Source organism: Anopheles ziemanni, chromosome 3 (assembly GCF_943734765.1).
Source record: "Anopheles ziemanni chromosome 3, idAnoZiCoDA_A2_x.2, whole genome shotgun sequence".
In the NCBI taxonomy this organism is placed as follows: Eukaryota; Metazoa; Arthropoda; class Insecta; order Diptera; family Culicidae; genus Anopheles; species Anopheles ziemanni.
In genome coordinates this window covers 3,509,490-3,524,872 of record NC_080706.1, presented here as the reverse complement: position 1 = coordinate 3,524,872, position 15,383 = coordinate 3,509,490, and the positions used below count along the sequence as shown (strand labels likewise).

Genomic DNA, 15,383 nt, shown 5'->3' with positions numbered 1-15,383 from the left:
TATCCGGAGCGCGACTCCACCGTGACGATGCGCATGATCGCCGGCGATGCGCCAACGTCGATGACGTTCTGTTGGCGTGCGCACACAACACCATCATGAAACGCAGCGAAAAACGTAAAATTAAAACAACAATTTCTTTGGGCCTACGCAAATAAACACCACCACCTCCTTGGCGGCCTTTGCAATGGTCTGCGTGCGCAAGAAAAGAGAGAATCTTGCGTCTTCAAGACACACGCGACGATCGCTCGCGTACAGAACGTGGATCCAGCGAGTCAGTAAGAGGTTCGCGCTGGTCCGCACAAGACGGTGCATGAATATTTTTAGTCTTGGGAGGGTTCGTACTCTCGCTCGAATGGCCTACTCCCTCCAACTCCCACCTCCTGCAGACGTAGAACGTCGAGTCGTCTTGTCGGTTCGTGAATAGTTGATCTGTGAACCTGGGAAACGGGAAGAGTTGTGTCTCTTTGTGTTTCGTACGACCGTGGCGTTTGTTGTTGCCGTCCGTCCAAAAACAGTCTGTGATAGAAATAAGGTGAAAAGTTGACCCTCAAACACTCCCAGAGCTCTCTCTCTCTCTCCCTCTCTGCCTCTCTACTTTATGCTGTGTGTCGGAAAATCCCATCGGATCTGAGTACGATCCGCGCAGATTGGATGATGCATCATAAGATCGATTAATGAGTCCCACCCAAGGCAGTGAAGTCGGCGGAAGCGAAGTCCAGCAGCGAGTGAGTAATGGCACAAATATGAACCGGCTGGCATGGTATTGAACCTTTCGGCACTACGCATCTCGGAAGAGGCGTACGTTTTGCGTACCGTTTTTCGACAGCGCTTCACTTTATCTAACGACCGCGAAAACCGTTAAGTCATCTTTATCCCGCCATAGATAAACGTGCCTGAATCGGAAAGCGTTATCACTTTATCGAACGGGCCTTTTTTGCGGAGTGAAAAACATTTTATCCCCATTATTTCGCCACGGCTCAATCAAGCACCAGTCGTCAGTTCGTGAGTTCGGTTTGCGGCTCAAAGATGCCCAAAGAAAAGACATCCAAGCATGTCAAGTGCGACATTATTTTTGATAACAATTCGAGTGGAATTTTCACGGCCGGCGATCATGTCGCGGGGACAATCGAGCTTCATCTCACCAAAATAAAAAAAGTCCGAGGTAAGCAAAGGGTTTTCATTGAATGTGATGTGAGCTAATCGATTATTTACACCGTAATCCTCTTGTGACACAGGTGTCTGCCTGCTTATCTCCGGATATTCATCGGTGTTCTGGGAGGCGAAGGTTCCGGATGGGCCGAAAAATAAAAAAGTCAAAGCTCAGTTCAAAGGCCGCGAGGATTTCATCAAGCAAAAGCTGTACCTGGCGGGATCGGAAAATGGTGCCGGCATTCAGCTACCGCCCAACGCTATCCGGTACAAGTTCGACTTTGCCATTCCACCGTCGGCCCCGACCTCAATGGAGGGAAAGTACGGCCACGTTCGGTACCTTCTGCAGGTGACGCTTGAAAGACCGTGGAAGTTTGATCACAAGTTCCAGAAACCGTTCACCGTGACGTGCGAGGCGGACCTGAACAAGAACAACGAGGTACTCTGCATACCGACCAAGGCGGAGGATATGCTGACGTTCTACTGTGGCTTCTGCCGTTCGCGCCCGTTGATGGTTTCGGCCACCACTCTCAAGTCAGGTTACGCCCCGGGGGAAACGATCGAACTGGAGCTGTTTGTACAGAACTCGAGCAAGGTGGCGGTCAGCGAGATCGAGATTAAATTCCGCAAAGTGCTGACGTTCACCAGCCAAACGCGCACCATCGGTCAAACGCAGATTCCGGCGGAGGAGAAAAATATCCAGCACGAGGTGCTTGAGGTGCGCAAAATACCGACGATCGAGGGTGAGAACGATGCGCGGTTTGTGGAAAACTTTGTCGTCGGCCCGGTACCTTCCTCCGAGACGACGCACAGCCGCATCGTGCACGTGTCCTACGAGCTGGCCATCGTCGTTAAGCCCCAGGCTTCTACCAAGCGCATGAAACTAACCATCCCGATCACCATTGGCAAGATCCCGCTTGCAGGATCCGCAATGCCCTACTCGGTATCGGGAGGCATTCAAAAGTTGACCAGTTCCCTCGCTGCACAAGACTGCAGTGCCCCACCAGCGTACGAAGAATAGTCCTTGAGCAAATGGATAACACTATGGCGAATGGATAACTTGTGATAGCTTTAGAGAACAAAAAAAAAAAAAAAATGTGACACGTGCTAGTGATTATAGATTTTAGCGCTCGAACCATTGAAGAAGCATATTTTGAGCAAAACTATTTTAATCGTAGGTTCTAAGCGTGCGTTTTTGAAAGTTGTATTATGACACGAATATATTCTTATTTTATCTAAAGTATTGTAAGGTTTTAAAGGTTGTATTATTTTGATCAGGCTTGATCCATTTGAATTTGAATCGATTACCGTTTTTGTGTGGTATTTAAAATTTTGAAATTGGTATTAGATGGCTTTGGAGTGAAAAATATAAATTAATTTATTAAAAACAAACAGTCAGTATAAAAATGCATATCCGATTTAATGAACCACTGTGCTAAATCGACCTACTGTCGGCATGTCGAGTGACGTACACGTCGACATAAGGATTGTACTTGACAAGTTGATTAGCTCAAAGTCGATGGAGTATACCAGGCTACGTCAAAGCCGCGTAATGTGGAAAATGTGAAGATAATTTTCACAACTGATTGTCAAAGCTAGAATTTACTGAGAGAAGTCCTTTGCTTTTTACAACCTTTTCTATGCATCGCATTCTATGAATGATTATTTTACATTAACAACGAGCGTTTGGCAGAAGTGTGCTGTCGCAACACAATATTTTATCGGAAGTCACAGTGTTGTTCGGTAGTGTTTCTGTTGTTTTTAAAGTTCTTAAAACAAGCGTCAAGGCACTGACATCAACCTTAATCATAGTCTCCGTTTCCTTGCCCTGCCCTACTACACAACAGTTGGTCTGACATATCGTACCTAGAAAAATGGCGGACACGAAAAGCACTAGTAATGTACCTCAGAATGCATACACCTTGAGTTGGAGCAAGAAAACCGAGTTGACGTTTTGGACTGCGAACAGTATAAATTTGAACTCCGACGATGCAGGACTTCTCTGAAAAATCGAATTGTTCCGCGCGCAGTGAACCGGGTGTGAAAGTGTTTCGGTGTTGTTTTTTGGTCAAGTTGCAGCTCCTCTTCCTCCCCAAGTGCCCCATACTGCTGCCACCAGCGCCGACGCGGCCGTCTGCTCCGGAGTTACTACCCTGCCCCTTCCTGCCCGCGCCGCTGTCTCTCTCGTCCAGCCATTATCTCAACCGACCGCCGGACTGAAGTGGTGCTGCGCGCGTATGCTAGAGTGAAAGCGCTAGCGAGCGACCGCGTGTGAAGCGTGCGATGAAGTGAGAGGGTCCGGGTGGCAGCAGCTGGTTGCGTAGTGCTGAATTTTTCGACCCCGTCGTTCCGTTCGTATTTTTTGGAAGGGAAGGGGAATACCGCGTCGCCTGCTTTTGACAATCCGGGAAAGCACACGCCACCACGGCCACGGAGCTGCTCCTCGAGCCGTGAAGATAAGACGGCTTCTAGTCAGAATCAAATACGTTGCCGTTCATTACATCGTGGTGTCAAGTGTCCACGAGCGAAGGCGCAGGCGGTTTTTCTAGCAGGAAATACTGCTTCCGCTGGTGGCGTAAAAAAGCAGCAGCTGTAGCAGCAGTAGCCGCAGACACAAGCGCATTACAATCTGCAGCGCGGCGTACGTGCGTGCGTGTGCAAGAGTGTGTGACGTCGTCGGTTTTGGAAGTGTGTTTGGAATGTGCAGCTGCACCAACGTTCCGAGCGGCGGAAGTGGTAGCGGTGGTAGCAAAATGAAAAATCCCAACGGTCCGTGAAAATGCAGCACCTTTTCCGCCGAGTGCAGCTCCGGTGTAGAACAGCCGATTCGAGCGCTGAGTGTTGAGTGTTGGAAAGAGGCTAGAGGAAGTGGAAGTGGCGGACAGAAAGGTTCTATGTGGATGGTGAATACTACATGAACGCGCGATTGAAAGGGAAAGGTAAGTTTTCCACCGTCACGGACCGGGTTCTTCAGCGAAGACTTCCATGGGAAGAACATTTCTCCTCTCCCATTCTTGTCGCCTTTGAAATTAGATTGCTTTGATCAAACACCACACAAAGTGCAACTGCATAAACTACACATTTTCACTGTATTTTTTCAACAGATGCAGCTTTATAAACAGACCGAGAAAACCCACAAAATGTTCGTTTGTTTGTTTTTCGTTCAATGCACCCGCTGCCCCCTCCGTCGCCTACTACGGTTCGACATCTCGCAGCTCAGTGTTCGGTGTTTGTGATCACTGAAAGCGCAGTTCGTGCTGGTGCATTTTTTTCACACGTTATTTCCCCAACGCTGATACCTAAATTTAGAAACGGTCCAAAAGAACGCTTGTATTCTACCAGGGAATAACCCCCAGAGGGATGGCAACGAGTGAGGTTGGTGTTTGCGGTTTGAACAAATATTGATTAAACCACCCCAAGGGTCGTCGCGACCTCCTTGCCCACACCCGCCTATCGCTAATGGAACTGGCCTCGACCGGGCGGGCCTGGCCGGCAGGTTGACCAGCACCAGCAGCCCACAAAGTGACACACCTCTGTCCCTGTCCACCTTCTTCCCCCCTACACACACACACCTGGGCACCAACATCGTCGTAGGGAATGGAACATTGATCGAATTAGATTACTCGCCTCGATGTGGTAAGGTGTCGGGTCAACGAAGGAAGGTCGAGTGATTGAAGTAAACACACCATGGGACAGAATGTTATATTTCACCCCGGCAGCATGGATGCTATGTCATGCCGCTGGCACAAACCACTCTCATATCATGTCCGACGCGTGCTCCGAATGGTCAGCGAGACAAGAGCAGATTAAATTGAACGACCGCGCGACGACCATCATTATCATCATCACCATACCCGAGCAAAGCATGCTGCTCGACCGAAACGTCATTTTTCGAACCAAAGCAACGATACACGAGACAGCAGTGTGCTGGTGTTGGTTAACCGGATGGCGGCCAGCACGGGTAGAGCACTGCACCGTTAGCACATTAAAATAAACAGTTTCTCCGATGAAATCACTTTTACTACAATTCACGGAGGTTCGCCAACGGTGGGCAAGATTGAGCACTTTGAGTAAAAAAAAAAACGGTGCAAAAACAACAGCCTCCAAAGTTGGCAAGAGAGGAGGCTGCTGTGGTAGATTTACATACATGTTTCGCTGCTGTGTGCCTTATCTTCACCACCAAAGTATGTTGTAATTTTTGTTTCCGTTGCTGCCCATCGCAACCGAGCGTACGGTACGACGGTGTATGTTGTCGTCATCAGCTGATTTACTTGCATCAAAACACGCGCTCCGGCTACATCCGCCCTTGGGGGAGGTGATGATGTGTCAATGTGTGGTCACTTTGTGTGCCATCTCAGCACCTTACGCCATTTCGAGCGAGATCATCTCGACCATCGCGCCTCGATCGGACGAACAACAACAACACACAATAGGTGCTGTTTCCATACAGCATTAGAAGCAACACAGTAGGCGATGGTGCATATTTTGTTGATTTGTACACGATTTTCTTTCTGCTATTTTCCGGTTGCGGTGGGAGCGCGCGCCCCCTCAGTGGAGTGTCATCGGTTTGCGTGTTTGCCATTATCGCACGCCCATTTGCAACTCGCACGGATTGCGACTCTACTTCTTCCCATTGTTGTGGTCGTTGGGGCGCGTCAAACTCACACGAATGTACCACCCCTCTTGGCGCAAACGAAGGGTGCCACCGGGGTGAGTGGTGGTGATGGTTGCGGCGAGGTGTCGTCTCTAGGCGGACGGGTACCATCCGGCCAATCAGATGATCGGTCACCGCCGTCGCCGTCGTCCTCCCGACAGATTATGTACAGTGATGAGCTCACGCATGAGATGAGCATTTCCCTTTAAACAGAATGCTCCACACCCATCTGTGCTATCAAAATGGATGTTGTTGAGCCACATGGGGGCAAACTATCAGAACATCTGTGTTTTTTTTAGAAAACATGCCCTGCATATCTCTTACCAGAGGCAGTGAAACATCTGGCTCTGAGGAGGCAAACCATCATCGCCCCAAAAATAGCCCCAACATGAATGGTTTGCATGGAAAGATAGAATCCCGACATAATCGCCTGGGTTTATGCGAGCTCACATTTTTGTCTTTGTGGAACGTCGAAACAATCACATGGTGCCATGGAATGGTGATTCAATTCATTTCTATGGCTCCAGCAGTATAAATTACAATTCCGATTTAAATAATAGTATGCTTCATGTTGGAATCGCTTACTACCAAACTATTGTACCTAACGGAAGCTAGAATAGATTGAAACGCATACTAAACTTCTAGCTTCCGGCCGGAACACGTCGGTACCGTCGGTTTGGCGAACATCATCTAAATGTGGATCAAAGTTGACTAACCTGGGTTGCTATGACATCAGCGCACGCTTGACAAATCGCCCATTCTTCTGGTGAAACATAATTATCGTTAATTGAATAGACATATATATTAAACCAGTTCACTTGATGACGCGCGGTACATGGCCGTCGATCCGTAACGATCCTTCTCGTAGAAAAATGGGAAGTGCTTGCGTGGTTTGAATTTTTGCTTTCTTCAGCCATAGAAAGGATAATTAAATTGCCCGAGTCCAACGCCATAATGGTCCGGAGCCTTGCCCATCAGAGACACATCCGCATCGCAATACTTATTTTTAATTATATTATTACCACGGATAATCTCCTGAGTATAAAATTGCCTGTTTGGTTCCTCTTACTAGGAGATTGGCATTATAAAGTTTACGGTGGTCAATGTCTTCTGTGCTTCTTCGTTTCGAAATTTATTTAGTAAAGAGATGCCTATATATTAAACCTGGTTCCATCTCATTTATGACCTGTATAAAAGTACATTGCTATGGATTCGTATTCGTTTATACGATTCTTATCCTTGCAATAACATGTCCTCTTTTCCCAAACCTCCTGCTCTCTCAGAGGGGAGGGGGGAGCATTGTGCTTTTGTCGAGTGCGAGATATAATGATTTTTGTTGCCCCTAGCAACCATGCTGCACATAGAGACCGAATGGAAAGCGAATTGTTTTTACGAGCAAAAGTTGGCTGGTGGTTCAACCAGATATACACACCCCGAAGCCATAAACTAGCGAATATGTTTCACCGAGAACACCAACACACCCAGAGCACGACGATGGAACTGGAGTTCGGTAGCATTCCTCTCTTTCAGAACGTCGCCGTCTACGGGTCGAGTGGTTTATTCTGGAGCTGGCAGGAATTCCGGGACACACCACCATCGACCAGACGCCAGCCAGACTGCACTTGCGCTTTTCGACCCAGCCCAACATCATCATCGTCACCGGGGTTCTGCGTTCTGTGTGTGTTCTCCGGCGAGTAAACCCAACTCTCGAGGCCGCTTATATGCAGACCGAGGTGTTGTACACACTGGCTCCGGTGTCAGTGTGCAGTTGCAGTTGCAATTGGTAGGATGCGTTCTTGGAGGGCCATCGCCTTGTCTCTTGTGGACGCTGTGTAGCAGCAAATTCTACCAAGCTAACCCGAAACGAGCGTGTGTAGATCATCTTTTGCCAACCCGAGCTTCAATCGATTTTACCATTGTGTGTTCGGTGGGGTTGGGATGGAAAACACATTAAACTGTTTTTACAGTCTGTTTTTTCTCTCTTTATTTTGTTTCATTCGACAGCTTCTCGGTGGTATATAGAGTGGACTCTCCAGCGTTACCGTCCTTTCCCAGGTTTGTTGGGTTGAAAGTGCCTGAACCGCCCCAAGTGCATGTGTTGCCTTTGGACAGTAAAGGGGCTTAGGATAGAAGACGACTAAGAAGTAGCATTTACGTTAAAAATGACTTCACGGTAAGTTGAAATATTTAGCCTCGTAGAAGTGTTCACAAACTAACTATATTTATCTTACATTCTATCATCCCCGAACTACAACAGACTGGACCGTTTGTTTATTCTGCTCGAGTCAGGGTCGGCCGCGGTGACGCGCAAAGCGGCAGCCAAACAGATCGGTGAAGTGCAGAAGCTTCACCCGCACGAGCTGCACAATCTGCTGAGCCGTCTGCAGACGTACCTTCACAGCAACAGCTGGGACACACGGATCGCGGCGTCACAGGCCGTGCAGGCGATTCTTGAAAACGTACCCCAATGGGACCCGAAGGGGTGCAGCAGCGGCGGCGTGAAGATAGAAAAAGAGGAACCCGCCGAGGAAGAGGACTCGAACGAGGGTAAAGTGAACGATTCTCCCGGCAAGGGCAGCCGAAACGGCCACAACCATCGGCTGTCGTTTGACAGTTTCGACCTGAATGCAGTCCTCTTCAAAGGTGCCCGCCTAATGGGCTCAGAGGGTACGGAGTTTGATCCACTGGACGAGAATGAGGTGGTGGATTTGCGGGAAAAGTTGGCCCGCCAGCGTGCGCTGCTTAACGAGAAGCTTGGCCTGAGCAGCGGCATCAACGTGGACGACATTGTGACGCTGGATGATGTGCGAAATAATGGAAGTGGTCTACCGGGAGGGGGCAGAGATCAGCACCAGATGGGGGCGGGTGGTGAGAAGCTGCTACCCGTGCAGGAAATCCTGAAGCTTAACCGGCTCGATTCTTCCGAGGGGCTTAGCTGTCGGGAGAAGAACCGTGCCCGACGGAAAGCTCGTCAACAGCAGCAAGCATTTGCGAATCCCATCGCTTCCGTGATTGGAGCGGGTTCGGGCAATAATACCGCCGCAACCCCCGGAGCGGGTGGTAATGGTGCTTCCGGTGGCTCAAATGGTTCCGGAGGGGCCTGCGGACAAGATGGCGAACCTGAACGAAAGCGAGTCAAAACGGAGAAAGGAGAACCACTCGTGGGCCAAGGAGGAACGGTACCTTCGAGTGGTGCAGGTTCCGTCGGAGGTGGTGGTTGCACGGGAGAAGCTGTCCCCGACCTTACCGGAGCTTGGGTTGATGCCATCGATTGGCCACTGGAGTCGTTCTGTTCGAAGCTCTACCTGGATCTCTTCAGTCCTCGCTGGGAAACGCGTCACGGTTCGGCGACGGCGCTTCGGGAGCTGCTCAAATCGCACGCGGACGGTGCCGGGAAGAGTGTGTACATGACGAAGGCGGAAATGGACAGTCAGCATCAACTGTGGCTGGAAGATGCCACCCTGCGCTTGCTGTGCGTGCTGGCGCTGGATCGTTTCGGTGACTTTGTATCCGACCAGGTCGTGGCACCCGTGCGTGAAACCTGCGCGCAAGTGCTGGGCACCGTTCTGCGGCAACTCCCACTGGCAAAGGTGCACCAGACGGTCAACATCCTGCTAACGTTTGTGAAGCAAAAGGAATGGGAAGTACGCCACGGTGGGTTGCTCGGCATAAAGTACATGCTGGTGGTTCGGGAGGATCTCGTTCAAACGTTCCTACCCGTCATCATAAACGACGTGCTGACGGGATTGTTCGACGCCGTGGACGACGTTGGTGCTGTTGCGGCCTCGACCCTCATTCCCATCGCTTCGTGGTTGCCGAAGCTGCTCAGTCGGGCACAGGTGTCCCACATCGTCAAGCTTCTGTGGGATTTGCTGCTCGACCAGGACGAACTGGCATCGGCTTGCAACAGTTTCATGGGACTATTGGCGTCGATCTTGAGTCTACCATCCGCCTCGAGCTGGATACAGATGGAACCGATGTCGATCCTCGTCCCCCGGCTGTGGCCATTCCTAAGTCACTGCAGTTCATCCGTACGTCGCTCAACGCTGCAAACACTTAAAACCCTCACAAACAACACCATCGCCAGGGAGGGAGGTTCCTCAAACAATGGTACGACCATTGCAAACGGGAAACCCCCAGACGAAGACAAGTCAGCAATCGAATCCAAAGAAAACTCCGGCGTTCTCAAAGTGCCCGACTCGGAAGACTCGAAGCTGGTGCTAAACTTTGGCGTTAAAGATTGGCCACCGCCGCTGCTGCAGGAAGCCCTGCGACACATCTTCCAGCGCGTGCTAGTCGAGCACGTGGAGGACATCCAATCGCTCGCCGAGGACGTGTGGAACAATCTGGTGATCAATGCGGAGTTGTCGGCCCTGCTGCACGCCTCCTGTCCGTACGTGTCCAGCTGGTTGTGTCTGGCGATGCAACCGGTCCGGCTGGCGTTCGATCCGGGTTTGCTTATCTACGCGAAACCGATTCAAAGCGGAAACCGCGAACGACGCCGTCAGTTCGATTCGTTCGACGCGGGTGGTGGCCACGGTGGTGGTGGTGGGTGCGGCAATATGCATGGCGGATCGATGCTACATCAGAAGCTTTTCCTGGGTGGAGCAGAAACCGTTCCGTTGGATGTACGCGAAAAGAATGTGGTGCGAGCGCGTTGCAAAGCGTCCCGGATGATAGGGCTGCTGTCGCGCTACCTTGTCCTGCCGGCACCGGGCGTGACGTACACGCCCGAGATGGAGAGCCCCATCGATTGCTATACCAAAGTGCTGATCGGATACCTTCAGTCCCGGTCGGCCTTGCAGCGTCTGATCAGCAGTCTCGTGATCGCATACTGGTGTTCATTCGACAGCACGATCCAACCGGGTCCTCCCGTGCTTCAGGAACGGCTACGCGCGTGTCTCAACGAGTACGTGTACTACGATGAGGTGGCGATACTTTTCACCCGCCTCCTGCAAGAATGCCGGGACTATTTGGCCACCCTCAAGCAGCACAAGGTCCCGCTGGTCGAGTACGATCAGCTGAAGGTGCTGACGCTCGATCAAATCTACCAAATTTCGACCGCGGCCGGATGGGCGGGCGATGAGGCACGCACGAAGCACTGCCTCAAGACGAAGGTCGCCGAAATGCTCGAAGAACGCCGGCGCAGCCTACTCGGATCGCACTCCGCCACAGCGCTCGAGCAAACGACGCTTCACATCAGCACGCAGTCGTCGGTTTCCGGGGCCGTCGTGAGTCTCCACTGTCTGCCGGACCGGCTTAATCCCGTCGTGAAGCCACTGATGGAGTCGATCAAGCGCGAAGAGTGTGAGCTGCTGCAGAAACTGTCGGCAAAGTATCTGAGCGACCTGTTGGATCAGGTGACCACACGCACACCCTGCCCGAACAGCAAGATTGTGACCAATCTGTGCACGCTGCTCAAAAGCGATCCCGAGTTTACGCCGAAAGTGATCTGCCCGGATCAGGAGCTGGCACACTTTGACCCTGTGAACACGGGCGATTCCAACCCTTACCACGGCATTCTGACGCTTATCAAGCAACAGCAGCGAAGTAAAGAGAACGGTGGAAACTCGGGCAATGGTCCGGGACAATCCGGGGGTGGATCCACCCGAGGGCCCGGAAGACCGGCAGCAGCAGCAGCAGCAACAAATCCGAATGTTGCACTCGATCTTTCGTGTTCCTCCTCTTCGTCGGCTTCCGCAAGCGCTGCTGCTGGAGCCATCGCCGAAGAGTGTCTCGGGGCGGGGGAAAGCGAGGAAACCAGTCGAAAGCATGCCCGAACGCAACGACTCGGTGCCACCGCGGCCATCACAACCATCTGTGCACAGTTCAAGGCGTCCCTTCCGCAGCGGCTACCCATCCTCTGGCAGCTGCTTCTGGACAAGCTGCAAACGCGGGTCGACGAAGCGTACGTCGATCGATTGGCGTTGGATGTGATCGCGCAAGACGATACGAACGACTTTATGACGTCGCTGCAGCTGCTGGAAGTGGCCGCACCCTTTCTGGACGCTTCGCTTCATGGCGAGCTGTTTAAACTGCTCCCCAAACTGTGCCTCCTGTTGCGCCATCCACTGAAAGCCGTACGGCATATGGTGGGCCGCTGTCTGGGAACGCTAGCGTCCGTTGATGCGGCCACCGTCATGACGATGGTAATCAACGACGTGGTCCCGCTGCTGTCCTGCATCGAAAGCGTCATCAAGCGCCAGGGATCCGCCGAAGCGATTGCTTGCATCGTGAATCGGTTGCAGTTTGAAATCGTCCCGTACGTGGTGCTGCTCGTTGTGCCCCTCCTCGGGCGGATGAGTGATCCCGATCAGTCCGTTCGGTTGGTATCGACACACTGCTTCGCCACGCTCATCCAACTGATGCCGCTCGATGGGTTGGTGACGGACGGGGCCACACGAAACCTATCGGAGGATCTGAAGATGCGCAAGATGAAGGACAGACGCTTCCTGGAGTACCTCTTCACGCCGAAAACGATCCCGGACTTTGAGATCCCGGTTAAAATCAATGCGGACTTGCGGAGCTACCAGCAGTCCGGCGTCAACTGGTTGTGGTTCCTTAACCGCTACAAACTCCACGGGATCCTGTGCGACGACATGGGACTCGGGAAGACGCTGCAGGCCATCTGCATCCTCGCCGCGGACCACCACCAGCGCAGTCTCGATCTTTCGTGCGCACAGCTGCCCAGTTTGGTCATCTGCCCGCCAACCCTCACCGGCCATTGGGTGTACGAGGTGGAGAAGTTCCTACCGACGCGCTTCCTGCGTCCCCTGCACTACGTTGGACTGCCCGTGAACCGCGAGCAGTTGCGCCTGAAGCTAGGCACCTACAACTTGATCGTGGCGTCGTACGATATCGTGCGGAAGGATATCGAGTTCTTCAGCTCCGTCCACTGGAACTACTGCATCCTGGACGAGGGGCACATCATCAAGAATGGCAAAACGAAAAGCTCCAAGGCGATCAAGCAACTGGTTGCCAACCATCGGTTGATCCTCTCCGGAACGCCCATCCAGAACAACGTCCTCGAGCTGTGGTCCCTGTTCGATTTCCTGATGCCCGGCTTCCTCGGGACCGAGAAGCAGTTTAGCATGCGCTTCAGTCGTCCCATTCTCGCAAGCCGCGATCCAAAGAGCTCACCGAAAGAACAGGAAGCCGGCGCGCTGGCGATGGAGGCGCTGCATCGGCAGGTGCTTCCGTTCCTGTTGCGGCGCGTCAAAGAGGACGTACTGACTGACCTTCCGCCAAAGATTACACAGGATCTCCTGTGCGAGCTGAGTCCGCTGCAGGAGCGCCTGTACGAGGACTTTAGCCGGATGCATCTCAACTCGTCCGACATCCGCGAGTGCCTAGAGAACATCGATGGCCAGATGGGACCGGCCAACAAAAAGACGCACGTTTTTCAGGCTTTACGGTGAGTGGGAAGTCACTTATGTGTACAATATACTGCAGTTTCGCCGACTTTTGACCGGTTTCCTTTTTTTTTTGCTATCTTTTGCAATTACAGATATCTACAGAATGTGTGTAATCATCCAAAGCTGGTCCTCTCACCGTCCCACCCAGAGTATCAGATGATCGTGGGTGAGTTCACACGCAACGGATCCTCGATGGATGACATTGAACATTCGGCAAAGCTTCCCGTTTTGAAGTGAGTTACAACCGAAAACCTTATATATATAGATGAGCCATTTGGTTTATGGTTTTCATTTCCCTCCAACTCCTTCATAGGCAACTGTTGTTGGACTGCGGGATCGGCACCAACGAGGACGTCTCGGTCAACCAGCACCGGGCACTGATATTCTGCCAGCTCAAGGCAATGCTGGATATCGTCGAAAATGATCTCCTGAAGAAGCACCTACCGGCCGTGTCGTATCTGCGCTTGGACGGCAGCGTTCCGCCGAGTACCAGACATCACATCGTTACCAAATTCAACGGAGATCCCAGCATCGACGTGCTGCTGCTTACGACACAGGTAACAAGCACTCGCCAAATCGGGGATCACTTTGTGTTTTATTTACGATCGACTGTAGAAGTGGATTGTAATCCATGTCGATTTGTCGATTGTGTCACATGTCGGAGGTGGAGTGGGGTCGTTGGTACTCTTTCTCCTGCGCTGAAGTGGCTGATATAACTTTCCTATCGGCATACAAAAAAAAGCACACAACTGATGATCCGCTTTCTTTTTCCCACGCGCGCTCCTGTCTCCAGGTTGGTGGGCTCGGTCTCAATCTCACCGGTGCCGATACGGTCATTTTCGTCGAGCACGACTGGAACCCGATGAAGGACCTGCAGGCGATGGACCGGGCGCACCGAATCGGCCAGAAGAAGGTGGTCAACGTGTACCGGCTAATCACGCGCAAATCGCTCGAGGAGAAGATTATGGGCCTGCAGAAGTTCAAGCTGCTGACGGCCAACACGGTGGTGAGCGATGACAACGCCTCGATGGACACGATGGGCACGGATCAGCTGTTGGATCTGTTTACGCTAGCCGATGATACCGGGAAGCTCTGCGTGGGTGACCAGCAGAGTGGTGGTCCTGCTGCGGGCGTGACTACATCGGCGAGACGTGGACGGAGTGGTGGACTGCAGCGTTCGAACTCATTGACACCCTCGAGTGCCGCCAGCAGTGCGTCCACCATCGAAGCCAACGGAAACGGTGGTGGGGTGGCCATCAAGACGGTCCTCGAGAGTCTGCCCGAGCTGTGGGACGACAACCAGTACCACGAGGAGTACGATTTGTCACAGTTCCTTGAGGGCTTGAAGAAGAAATCCTAGAGATGAGGATAGGGAGATGTTTTAAGTTCGATTGTAATTCGTCGCAGCACAATTGTGAATGTGCGTTAAATGTGTGTATCTGGTCATTGTAGACAGAGTGTGGTGGGACTAAAAACGGTGAGAACGGCCTTCTTGTGCTGACTGACGCAACCGCAGAACCCGGGCCTTCCTATTACGTGCACCGTTAGTCAATCCGAACACAAATGGACTTTTTATTTTAAATTGTACGAATTCTTCATACCCGATGGCCCGATCGTCGTGTCAGGTCCAGTGTTTGTAGGGTGCCTTTGGTCATTATACCATTCATAGATAGAAGAAGCAGAGGAACCGTTGCGAAAGGGCTAATAATTTTGTTCTTAGTAATGTCCGCATCGTCTTTGAGGAAATGCACACGCGTTTCGGTAGTCGCGTATTTAGTTTTGTGTGCTAGTGTGTGAGAGTGTGTAGCTGTGTGCTTCTATCACAACACAGTTTTCTTTTAATGCCATTTCTATCTTAACTTATTTCAACAAGCTTCTTTTAAATCATTTTTCGGTGTGTAGAGTGTGTAGTTTTACTTTCAATTTGTGTGAAGAAACAAGGAAAAAAAAACCTAGAGAAAATGCGAGTGAAGATAACTTTATTACTGTGTTTAAAATGAGGAAAACCCTTTTATCCGCACTCGACGAACACACGTGTTGCCACTGCATGTCATAAGTAAACTATGTCCCCCTTGTCATGGGAAGAACTGGAATTGTATTTAACTTGTAGAATAAAGAATTTATTTCACACAGAAATATGTAATAATTATTCGATTTATTCGACT

At 51.3% G+C, this 15,383-nt stretch overlaps 2 protein-coding genes across 2 annotated transcripts; both read left to right on the top strand.

Annotated features, from left to right (window-relative positions):
• Nucleotides 1-1,026: 1,026 nt before the first annotated feature.
• Nucleotides 1,027-2,170, top strand: LOC131289266 (arrestin domain-containing protein 3-like). Its single transcript, XM_058318482.1, has 2 exons — nucleotides 1,027-1,162; nucleotides 1,236-2,170. The coding sequence occupies exons 1-2, from the start codon at nucleotides 1,027-1,029 to the stop codon at nucleotides 2,168-2,170; spliced, it is 1,071 nt and encodes a 356-aa protein (XP_058174465.1).
• A 5,795-nt stretch (nucleotides 2,171-7,965) lies between these two features.
• On the top strand, nucleotides 7,966-14,857 carry LOC131289573 (TATA-binding protein-associated factor 172). Its single transcript, XM_058318859.1, has 9 exons — nucleotides 7,966-7,976; nucleotides 8,061-9,001; nucleotides 9,035-9,898; nucleotides 9,950-11,508; nucleotides 11,575-13,217; nucleotides 13,311-13,451; nucleotides 13,532-13,775; nucleotides 14,012-14,286; nucleotides 14,380-14,857. Exons 1-9 carry the CDS (start codon nucleotides 7,966-7,968, stop codon nucleotides 14,576-14,578), a joined length of 5,877 nt encoding a protein of 1,958 aa, XP_058174842.1. The 3' UTR covers nucleotides 14,579-14,857.
• Nucleotides 14,858-15,383: the final 526 nt, after the last annotated feature.